General features: G+C 39.2%; 1 protein-coding gene across 3 annotated transcripts in view; it reads right to left on the reverse strand.

Annotated features, from left to right (window-relative positions):
* The window catches only part of LOC109955675 (gamma-aminobutyric acid receptor subunit gamma-3-like), an 81,272-nt gene extending 74,278 nt beyond the window's left edge, over positions 1–6,994 (reverse strand). For 2 of the 3 annotated variants that reach the window (XR_002274300.1, XM_020592079.1), the window contains exons 1-2: positions 6,539–6,994; positions 5,955–6,109 (exon numbers count right to left, since the gene is read on the reverse strand). Coding sequence is in view for 2 of the 3 variants with exons in the window: in XM_020592079.1 (XP_020447735.1) it covers positions 5,955–6,109; positions 6,539–6,594 (211 nt within the window). In the remaining variant the exon portion in view is untranslated. Of the gene's footprint in view, positions 1–5,954; positions 6,110–6,538 lie in introns of those variants that run through there. The other variant, XM_020592080.1, reaches the window with a different exon arrangement.
* Positions 6,995–12,196: the final 5,202 nt, after the last annotated feature.

Genomic DNA, 12,196 nt, shown 5'->3' on the forward strand with positions numbered 1-12,196 from the left:
TTGCCATCTTTATCCCACAGTTCTTGCCATTTCTCTTTCAGTTTCCTTTTAATCAAACTCTTAACCTCAGCCTTACTATAGCTTACTTTCACACAAACATTTCATTTTTTAAGCACAGCTTTTGCAAATTTATCTGCTAATTCACTTCCCTCCACCCCAATATGTGCTGGTATCCAAACTAGCCTAATATCTATTCCAGCCCTCTGACATCTGAGTAGTATACAAGCTATTTCCAGTATTATGTCTTGCCTTGAGTCTGACTGGATGTTCTGAATACTCACTAAAGAACTGCTGGAATCTGATCCAGTGAAGACTTTCAATGGTTTATGTTCTTCTACCCATTCTAATGCTAGTAATTCTCCTGTGTATACTGAGACATTATCACTGATCCGTTTATTTGATTTCACATTTAATTCTGGTATAATGAATGCTGAACCAATTTTACCATTCACTGTCTTAGATGCATCTGTATATATTTTAAGAAATCCTGCATAATTTTTATCTATATATCTAATTACTTCACGTTGTGTCACACTATCCTTCTTCTCTGTTTCTAAATAGCTCATATTTGTATTTACTTCCACAAACATCCAAGGTGGGATCACAGATAATGGAACAGTAGGACTAATCTTTTTGTCCTCCAAGCCTGTCTCACTAATCTTACCTTCTATCATCCATCCAAAACTCCTCTGCTGACCTTTCTCTTTTTCTTGACAACTTTCCAGTAGTCTTTGAGTGGGATGACCCCTTATGTCAACTTCACCAAGCTCATCTGTTTTTGTTTTGTAACTTCAATCTATGGTAATGATTGTCAACGGAGGCGGTACCGCCCCCCAGTGGTTGTTTGGAGAATGACAGGGGGCGGTGGGAGGCGGGCAGAAGTGAGGACGAGTGTGAAAAGGGTGGGCATTGACGAAGGAGGTGTGTTAAGCCGGTTTAATACTTAAAAAAAATACATGTAAATAAATAATCCAGATCGTTACTTTAGTTAATTGTGCATTGTTCATTAATTCGTTGGTTTCTAAATAATAGCAGTAATAATTTATGTTTGAGGTTGAAACATACATTTAAAGGCACTCTTGAGCAGTGGTGGAAGAAGTACTCATATACTCTTAGAAGTACTCTTAGTTAGCTAAGTGAAAGTAGCAGTACCACTGTATAAAATTACTCTGTTATAAGTAAAATTCTTGTACTGAAAATATTAATTAAGTAAAAGTACAAACATATTAGCATCAGAATATACTTAAAGTACCAAAACAAAAAGTAATAATTATGCAAAATGGCACATTTCACATTAATGCACATCATATAATTGGATAATAATGAGTTACTGCTTACATCAATTAATGTCAACTACCTTATATGCTTACAATTTGAAATACAGTACTGTTGGGTACTTGCTGGGCAGGTTGTGAGCTCCACTGGGGATCAATAAGGTCTCATACTATATTGTTTTATTTATCTGATTCTGAGAAGTAACTAGTGACTAAAGTTAGGAAATAAATGTTGTGCAGTAAAAAATACAATATTTGCATCTACAATGTAGCGAAGTACAAAGCAGCAGAAAATTAAATACACACACCTCAAAATTACAGTACTTGAGTAAATGTTCTTAGTTTCTTCCCAACGCTGCTCTTCAGTGCTGTCTATGGGATTTTGACATGGCAGGTTTTTAAATATAGGAACATGTACATTATTTGGAAATAACTACCACTCATAACAAATGGTAATCTGATTAAATGATGATCTTAGTGAAGGAAAATATCCAGTTTGCATTGAGGGCAGTGTGTCGGGCGTGGGAAGTGGCAAGAGGTTTCAACTTAAAGTAAGGGGGCATTCACTGAGAACCACTGTTCTATGAGGTCACCTTTGCATCCTGCCCTTTCACCTTTGTAACTGAGCTGAAAGATTAGTAACAACCAATGCAAATACAACCTGGCAGCGTCCCAAGTTTCTTATCTCTACCAGATCCTTGTTCACCCTGGAATTATTTCCATCTGAGCGCTGTTAGGGGAGCAAGGATCAATCATATATGAAACTGGATTCATAGATTCTTCCCACTCAAAGTTACTTTCCTGACGCATGTGAAAAACAATGGTCATATCTTTTTTCACTACATAAACTGTAGCATGGCCTGGACATGTTGAAATAAATCACATTTCAACACATACAAGAATTTTACACAAAGATCTAACACTGCAGAAAAAAATATAAATCTCTAACGGGTACCAGCCTCCCCTACTTATCTTAGCTTAAAGAAATAGTTTTAACAAACAACTGTACTTCATTGTGGTTGTTTGTCTACATGTCAGCCCTGTGATACACTGGCGACCTGTCCAGGGTGGACCCCGCCTCTCGCCCAATGTCAGCTGGGATTTGCTCCAGCACCCCCACGACCCTATTCAGGAATAAACTGTATAGACAATGGATGGATAGAAATACTGTTTGTTTAAAAGAACAGCTTGTATTCTGGTTCCACAGACAGATGCATTTAAACAAGCAGAACTACAGAGGAGCTCAGATCTAAAAAGTGTCAAAGGAAGACTATTGGTAATACGTGTGTACATGTCTAAAAAAGATGCCCCTGATTTAGACAAAAATCCAGGTGTATCTTAGAAATGAGTCTGAATGCAGTGGCTGGCTGTCTATGTGAGTGTACTTGTTAGCCTTTTGTGTGAGAGAGAGTGTGCATGTTTCTTAGAGATCCATTGCAGCAGTTCTCTCACTCTCTCCCTCTCTCTTTTTTTAACAATAACTTAAATGTCCCAGATCTGTCTTTGACTCAGCATCATCTCCAAGTGTGTTCATTTTGTGTGTATCTCCATGTGTATCTTTTTCCCCCAACCGCACACCCGCGTGTTTCTGCTGCATCACATTATCTTGCCAAGACATTAACATTTCATGGACGACACTGAGGTTTGTCAAAATTTCATCCTTAATTATGGAAGCAGAGCTGGAGGGAGATTCCCTGTGAGGTGAATAAATAAATATATGAAATAACATCCCACCTGGTTACTGCTTGTGAAAGCGGGCTGCTTGGCCATTTTAAATATCAATGAACATAAATAAACACTCTTAATGATATGGAGATAATTGATCCCACCTGAGTCTTTGCACAAAGTCAGTTGAAACTTAATCTCAAGCTATTAAACTCCCAAATGAAATCAATAGAACAGAAAGTCAGGCTTAATGAAGGCAAGTTCAAGGTGTAGGAGTAGGTCTCAGCCTGAATCTTAATAAACTTTAAATCTGATTCTTAATAAACTTTAAAATGACTTCAGCCCCATGAGTCCTGCATCTGAGAGACAGATAATACATGTGTAGCATACAAAATCCCAATTAGGGACAATTTAGTGTAAGTACAAAGTACTTTCCCAAAGCAAAATCTTGAGGCAGTCGAGTAAATCCACGTTATGCTGTCTGATACTTCTATTTACTACATTTTACAAGTAAGGTTGTACTTTTTATTCTACTGCATTTACTGACAGCTCTAGATAGTTACTTTTCAGATTAAAGAAATTAAATCAGTGGTTGTGAATATAATAGTTGACATTATCCACTATATCCCAAAAAAAAAAGAAAAAAAGAAAAGGACTTGAGGACATGCAAAGAAATTACTTGAAATGTGTGTATCAGAAGCTTTTCTTGCCCATTCATCATGTCATGGCCCTCCGAAGCCTGTGACCTGTTGTAAGGAACTTGACCTCTAGGTTGGAAACCACTGGCTTTAACTACTGAACTGGACATAAAGCACTAAGCCCAGGACTATACAGTACTACTCCGTCTATTTCATTCAGTTAGGCACTCAACTTCCTGGTATTCATTGAAATGTTTGTCTTTGTTCTGGTGTGAAATATTGTTTTACTATTATTTTTAAGACATGTATAACTTTAAAACAAGTATAACTTTATAATATTCTGGATCTAAGTGATAGCTCGTAATATTTATTCAGATTTGACCTCATGATGGCGCCGTTGTTTCACTGTTACCATGAGTAAACACAGCCACAATGATGACTTCAATCAGCTCCCTCTGGAGCCACAAAAGGCTTTATGCAACCTTTTGCACATATTGTATGCAGTTCTTCTCAACACCTGTAAACAGACTTTGATGTGCAAAATCAGTGGTGTTCTCACTGTATTAAAAAATCTGAGCATATACAAGAAACCTGTCTGGAGAACTTTCAACACATAGATGCAAAACCTGAATCTAAGGGGAAAATATACCAAAAACAAACATTAACAATCATTAACAAAGAAGTAGTAATTTACTGTAAATTTGCATTCAAATATTTTATAGTGTACCATAGAGAAATTATAGGGCTCCAACGTCTGACACTGTGGGCACCCCTCAGACACCGCCTGGGGCAAATAGTATAAACAACTGTATATGAATAAATAGAGGGTGGTGTCAGTTTTCCAGAAATATAAGAACCATGCTGATGAGCTTTAGTACTCTGAAAAATATTGATAGTGCAACATGAAACTGCCTATCATTAGTTTTTAGCTTTGATTTGAGAGATAGATTTGGAGCTACAGATTCCATTACTTGGAGATTTTGTGAGATGAGCATTACTATTTCCCTGAAGTCAGTTACTGAGCCTGTATTTGTTTACATTTGGTCAAACTGACATTATTAAATGTATGCCAAATCAGCTATAGCAGCTCTTGTTTACAGTACTGTTACTGAGTTACAAATAACTGTCACTGATCATTAGGCAAGTTCTGGAGTTATAAAGAATATGTTTTACTGTGATTTCTAAGCAGATTAATGGACATTTATTCAAGGTAGACACTGAAGATAATATCCACAGAAAGTGTAAGTCCTGCTGATGTGTTCAGATTTGACTGAGTTATGACTGACAGAAATATTTACATCAAGAATAATATCACTGCTTAGTGTTAGACTCCCTATCTCCCTACTGAGATGCTAATGTACCACCTTGTACACTTGATCACAGAAGTCAGAGATGATGGTTTTCACTGGAAGGCAAATGACATGGGTTCAAATTACACTGGGAATTGAGGGAACATGTCCTATTTTCTTTTTGAAATACATCATTTATTTCCCTGATTGTTAAGGTCTCAATGTGATTTATTCACTAAAAGTCTCTTAAAAGAATTTTTGTATTGTGCAGCTGCTAAAATCCATAGGAGGGAAATGTTGCTATGTTCTTCTGGGTCGATTTCAGTTATTACTGTTTTCATACAGTAATTAATTTTACAGGCAGCAGCAGGTGATATATGGACTTTTTTTGTCCCAGATTTAGCTTTTCAGGTTTTACCTCCTGTCTGAGAGCAAGACCTGTAGGCAGCACCTGGATCAGTGAGAATATAGAAAATGTCTGTGGAAATAATAGCTGAATTGTGCTATTAACTGTTTAGTCAGAGACTTCTCTTTAGGATATAGAAATGGTGACACATCAGTGACCCTCCCCCTTTGTTGCAGTTAAGGTATTTTACTTCCTGTATAGTTGGCTAATGCTTCATTTAAGTGAAGTAACAGTTTTAAACAGCTCCAGTACATCCCACTAATTCCCAGCACCATGGACAGCTCCAGTACATCCCACTAATTTCCAGCACTATGGACAGCTCCAGTACAGCCCACTAATTTCCAGCACCATGGACAGCTCCAGTACATCCCACTAATTCCCAGCACCATGGACAGCTCCAGTACATCCCACTAATTCCCAGCACCATGGACAGCTCAAACACCACCCAGCTAGTTCAGCACCATGGACGGTCTAATACAACCCAGTAATTTCCAGCACCATGGACAGCTTCAATACAACCCAGTAATCTCCAGAACTATGGACAGCCCCAATACAAACCAGCTATGTTCAGCACATTGGACAGCTCCAGTCCAATTCAGTAATATTTAAGACATTGCACAGCACCAGTAAGTGAACTTCCTACACAAGCTTCAAACATCAAATCAGTATAATCTAATCCTACCTCCAATGTCTGGCCGAAGCGTCTTGTCATACTCCTTGAGCAGATTGTTTAGTATAAGTGTGGCAGCCTCCTGGTAGGACCTGGGAACCAGCATTTGATTGACAGTGGTGTCGTGGTGATCTTCATCGTCATCGTCATATTCCGGTAGATCAGAACTGGGGGAATGTTGAGGACGGAGGTGGGGTGAAAAGAAAGAAGAAATAGGGGGTCGTTAATCATGTTACCCCAGCTCCCCTTTAATAAACCTCACTGTCACGAAAACTTTGTGGCAGCAGAAAAACATAACAATCAATCAAGAATGCGGCTTAGATTTGAAGTGAAACCCACTGTGAATGATTACCCGGGCCCAGACTCTGTATTTGGGCCCAGCAGTAAAATGTCGCTGTGTTTTTTCTCTTATTTGTTTGTACGGCTGTGTGTTTGTGTGTATGTGGCGGGAAAGCCCTTGGAAAAAATATTAATTATCATCTAACTCATTCACTTAAAATGCGCAATTGCCACTGTACCCTCAACTTTTGAAGCGCCAGAGAAAGAAACAGCTTCCACCTGATCATGCAAATAGAAAAGGTGCAGATCAGACTCACCGAGCACCTTGAGCGAGCAGAAGTACAAAGAGGATGACCACAAACTTGATTATCATTTTCCCATACGCGGATCACCCCTGCTCATAGAAACTGGGGGTAGAGATCCCGGCGTGTGCTGCTCCCGCTGCTACTAAAGTGCGTGTACAGTAGGTGTGTAAGCATCAATCCGTGCTCTGAACTTCCTTATCCGCCCACACACTTTCTTCTGCGTGTCATCTGCGACCACACAACGGCGGCTTCTCCTCGATCCCCGAGCTCCTCGTGAGGGGGTGGGGTGGGGGAAGAGGTGGGGGAAACGGGGGTGTTCCTCCGGGACGCACCCGACGATCAATCAATGTGATCAGTCCAGCGGAGGGGAGTAGAATAGACGGGATCCAGCGGTTCCCTCCTCCCTCTGTGTGGGTGACGGTGTCTGCCGCTGCTGTTGCTGCTGCTGCTGCTGGTGAACCTATGGGACGAGCATCTTGCGTGACTCATACGCCGTGCACAGGGTACATACAATACCTGATCACAGTTACATTACATTATGTGGATGGAAAACAAAGGAATCGTTTTTAATTGGCAGGTTACGTCATGAACAGTATTTATTTATTTATTTAATTGCCTTTGCTGCATATTTAAACGTTTGCATCTGCTTTCGAAATATTACTATTAATTAGGCAATCAAGGGTATCACTTTGTTTAAATAGTGCTGACAATGCACAAAATCTGGTATATTGGTGTTTTTTAAAACTCCACTCTTCTCATTTCTCTATCCACATTTTCAGTTTTACATCTTGCTGCACCGTGCGTATCTTGCTGCACCGTGCGTATCTTGTAAAAGAATCAAACCGTAGGATGTCAGTTTTACCTAAATCTACTCGCTTTTTGTTTATATTGATGATTGCTTGATGAAAACCAACCCTGGAAGTCAGATTCAGTGCTTTACACATCCGTTTACGTACCACAGAGTCACAGCAAGGGCTCCTCCACACTCAAAATAAGTCATTTCTGAATAGGCACACAACACAGTAGGGCAGCCCAGTGTTCAGCCTACGATGCTGTCAGCCAGGCTGAGAGGCTTCACTGCCCCCTGGTGACTGAAAATGACATGTCATAGCCACTGCAGTGCTGCAACAGGTGGAGAAGCCTCTTGACCAGCACTGAACTCCATAAATAACTGAACGTTTCTGATTATTTATGATGATACTCAAGTAAAAACCCATATGGAGGTGAAATTACACTGCTAATTATACATTAGCCTTTGTAAAGTGGTGTAAAAAATACTCTTTACTCACTGCCAATGTTTTGGATCGCTCATTTGTGTTTCTGCAGAACCTGCTTTCCGCCGTTATAGTTTCCCTGGGGACGATTTTTAACAGCGCACCTGATTGATTGCACTCTGAGTGAAGAACAGTCTTTCAGATCAGCAGTCAAATTCTGCCTGAAAATGTCAGTAACAGCTTTTTTTTTTTTTATACAGTGTGTTTCTTTTCTTTGGTACGATTTACTCACCAACAATAATTGTTAGGCGAATGTGGACATTAGAAACTGGTTTAACAAGAAAATGACTTTGTGTAAAGGACTTGTATCAGAACGCAACAGGTAGCAGCAACACACATTCATTCAAGTAAATGTTGGCCATGTCTGTTTCTTAAATGAGAAATTAAAGTTCAAGTAAAAATACATATTTTATAGTCCCATATCACAAACCATAAAATTATCATCATGACAATTGGAAGGGGAACAGATAATTTCCCACTGTTTCCTGAAAAACAAACCAAGGGCTTGATAATATACTGTAAAGCAACACAAATCTAGCTTGAATAAAATCTGAAAACCATCTTTGTTCACCACTTATTTAATTTGGTTTAGGTATAATACATAAATCAAAAGAATGAATATAAGAAGTCCAGTTATAGCTACAACAGCTTTGCTGCATTTTTGCAAAATTTAAACAAAGTGCCAATGTAATGTTTCTTCCAAAACATTAAAGTTATTTTGTGATGCCTGAAACTACAGTATGATAGAACTTCATGTATGTGTAATGTCTGTCTGTAGCCTTCCTGCTATCACAGCTCTGCATATTGGGAGTCTCCTTAAGCTGACTGCTGCTTGCCTGTTACATCCCCCAGTTGAAAGACCAGAGTTTAAATCTTCAGTCTGCTTCACTGCCCATGAGCTAGCTTTGAAAAAAGTTCACATAATCAATCCTAAATGTGTCCCTAGCACACACCAGCCACAGCTGTCCAAACACACAGAGGGAAAACAAGCATTGGTCACTGGCTAGGCCAGTCTGGGCTTAAACTGGAGTGAAATGCTTCACTGTAAGAGGTGGCCATGAAATTCAGTGGAACTAAATCCATTTTCCAACAAATGTATGGCAGATGAGTCTGTAACAGTGGCTGAAGGTAGGAGAGAAGTGTGGGCAATCATTTGTTGGATAGCCATAATCAGATCCTCTAACCTGTGTTGAAATGACTGCTGTGATTCAGCTGAAATATTTCAGTCCTAATGTCCCTTCATGCCATTTTCCAGGCTCCTCTAGCACAGAAACAGCATTTTCCTGTCTGTAGCTATGGAATTAAGCTCCGTTTAACTTTTCCTCTCTAACTCCAGATGTTTGTAAAGCTAGTTAGCCTTGTGCAGAATGAGGTACCCTCAATTTGCATGTCTCTCTGTGTGTGGGCAGTAATTATGATCAGATGTGTGATGTTGTACACAATCCTTATATTTACAGTGGTACCCAGAATAAATTTGTAGAAATAAAATTATGGTGTAAATTATAAGAGGAAAACTTTTGTCAGCTTTTGTCAAAGGGGCAAAAATTTCTTGGAAGGTCACTGTCTGCCTAACATAGCCCTACAGCCATGCTAGTATGCTCTGTGTGTAGACACAGCAGTGTTTTGAGCCAAATGCTAACATCAGAATGCTAACAATGACCATTCAGGTATAATATTTAGCATATTTAGTCTTAGTTTTGCATGTTAGCATGCTAACATTTGTCAACTAGTACTACTGTAAATTCAAGTTCAGGTAGCGTTCTAGACCTTTGGTGGTGCTAGGAGAAAGTGATTATAAATTATCCTGAGGGTAATATGAATGTATTTGCCAAATTTCATGACAGTCCATCCAGCAGATGTTTCAGCCTGGAACAAAGGGGTGGGCTGTCTGACAGGCTGAGATGCTTATTACAGTTTCAGTTCCTCTGGTAACACAACTCAAAATAAGGCTTGACCAAATAAAGCTATACTGGATCCAGTTCAGCTCTGACAGTGCAAACAAATGATTCCAGACTTTGTGAAGGACCTAACTACTAATTAGAAACAAAAAGAAAATGTACCCTCTCACTTGAAAATGTGTACAAGCAGCAGAGTCAGGAACAACAGGGAGTGGAGGAACAGATACACATCTGGGGATGTCTGGTCTGTTCATCTGCAATTGGCTGCCATGGCAACCATAGAGAGACAGATGTATAGATCTCTTTCAGTGCATTCATTGAACTTCCTTTTACACTGCTGCTATGCTTCAACAAGCGCTGGAACACACAGCAGCTGTAGCTTTGCTGACAGACACCCACTGAGCATTTAGCAGAGAGTAACACCTTAGATTTATCTAAGTGGCAGATTCAACATCACCTAAAACCAGCAGAAAAACACTACAGGATATTATGGCACAATAATTCAAAATAAAAGCACTTTGGAAAGAATCTTAAACTAATACAGTCCAGATTTCATAAAGCAAAGCAGCCGATGTCATCTTTATTTACATGGTTGTTCACCAAGCCGTTCAGTGCTAAAAAATTTTCAGGGACAATGCTCCCAGCCACAGGTCACAGAGTGAACTGTACTGTTTCAAATCCATGTGATTAATGATGCGGTGATGCTGAAGCAAGTCTCCGGCGGGAGCATGGGTCTTTTTGTTCCTGAGTACGTCTCACCACAGTCCAGCAAGCCACACACGCTGTGCTACTGTGGGCTCGAGCCATAATGCTAAAATATGTGCTCATTGCTTCCAGTTTAATTAAGTAAATGTCAAAATAAATACATAAAATCTTGATTCAGTTCAAACATTAAAAGCCAAGTGTGGTCAGATGTACAATAAGCTCTTATACAAGCAACAAGAGGAAAAGAGTCTTATACACATAAACATTAAGAAAAGAACCAAACACATACATAGATTGAAAGTCAACAGACTTGGGCTTTTTTTGTTTTTTCTGCTAAGGGTTTAAAACCCAAACATTGTGAATCTCAGCATTTTCTGTTTTTGTGTCTAAGCAAAAAGTTCAGATGAAAATCAAAAGTCTATTTACATGATTCCCTTATGAGCCTTAGTCTTATATCCCACAGCCTTTGCAGCGTTAAAGCCTGGTCATACCAGCATTTAATATAGTGAAATAAATGAACTCCAATAAAAATGGATTCACTTGTGAGATTTTGCTCTTTGATTAGTTTAATGCCAGTTAGACAGTTTCACGCAAATAAAGACTGATTTACCGTATTAAGTCTAAACTAGAAAGTTAGCCACCCTATCCCCAAGCTGGTGATTACTAGCACCAAATGAGAAAAAAGGCAAAACATTTGTGACTCATTAACATTTTATGGAGTGAGCAATGGCAGGGAAAGCGTTTTTGGAGTGTACAATAAATAACCTGTTGGAAATATATCTCAGCACTACTACTGTACATGTCTGTACTGCACTGAGATTTTTCAGTGCTGGAAGTTTCTTGTATTGTTACATTCTTTGCTGAATTTTCTACTAAATCTCTGTGAAGCAGTTTAATTCTCACAGAAGGCAACTATTTTCTGCTGCAGTGAACAAAGATGAGGAGTCTGACACGGTTGGTTGGTTAGCCAAGGAAAGAGCCTTAATTTACACACAATTCAAGGCAAAATCTTCCTTATCAAGACACTAAAGACTGTGTGACTGAGGAACTGAGATATCTGTCTGACGTCTATGCCATTGGCAAAGTCTGTCTTTGTGAAACTGGAACCTGGAGCCAGTGACACATCAGCGGCTTGGATGTTTGTGTAAATAGCAGTGTGCACCCTGGGAATCTCAGTGAATGACCTTCTCCACACTCTCAGCATCACAGTCTGTTGATTTGTGTGTGACACATTTGAGCACTGGTCTCTCAACTGTGAATATTAGTTTCCGAGCCGAGTGACCTAGCCTCAAAATTGAGTTAAAGCACATTTATCCAGTCCTAAATTTGTCCTTTACACACCATTCACTGCTGTGCAGCCACCCACTGCAAGTGGGCTAAAGACAATTTTCTAATATTCTGTTGGCATGAATGATGACTTCTGAATTTTTAGAAATGAAGTGTCTTCATTCAGAAATTCAGAAAACCCTGCAATGACAGCCTTCCAAATACATTATTTTTCCACCTTCAAAGAACTTTTTTTTTTTGCAGTTTTTCACTGAGTTATTCAATGGGACCAATGCTTTTGGGAAACAGTAGTAGGCTTTGAATCTTCAAGTAAAGATGGGCAAAGAGACACACAAGCGCCTACTGCAATAGAATAAAAACAGCAAAGGCTTAAAAAAACCCCATAAAACTAAATTGTAAATGCACTTAATGCAGCATTGATCTCAACAGATGTTTCTACCACACAGTGTAGAATTAGGTACATTTTTAAAATCTGTTTCCAAATGCATGTTATATTACAGTTTCTT

This window comes from Monopterus albus, unplaced genomic scaffold (assembly GCF_001952655.1).
Source record: "Monopterus albus unplaced genomic scaffold, M_albus_1.0 scaffold16.1, whole genome shotgun sequence".
In the NCBI taxonomy this organism is placed as follows: domain Eukaryota; kingdom Metazoa; phylum Chordata; class Actinopteri; order Synbranchiformes; family Synbranchidae; genus Monopterus; species Monopterus albus.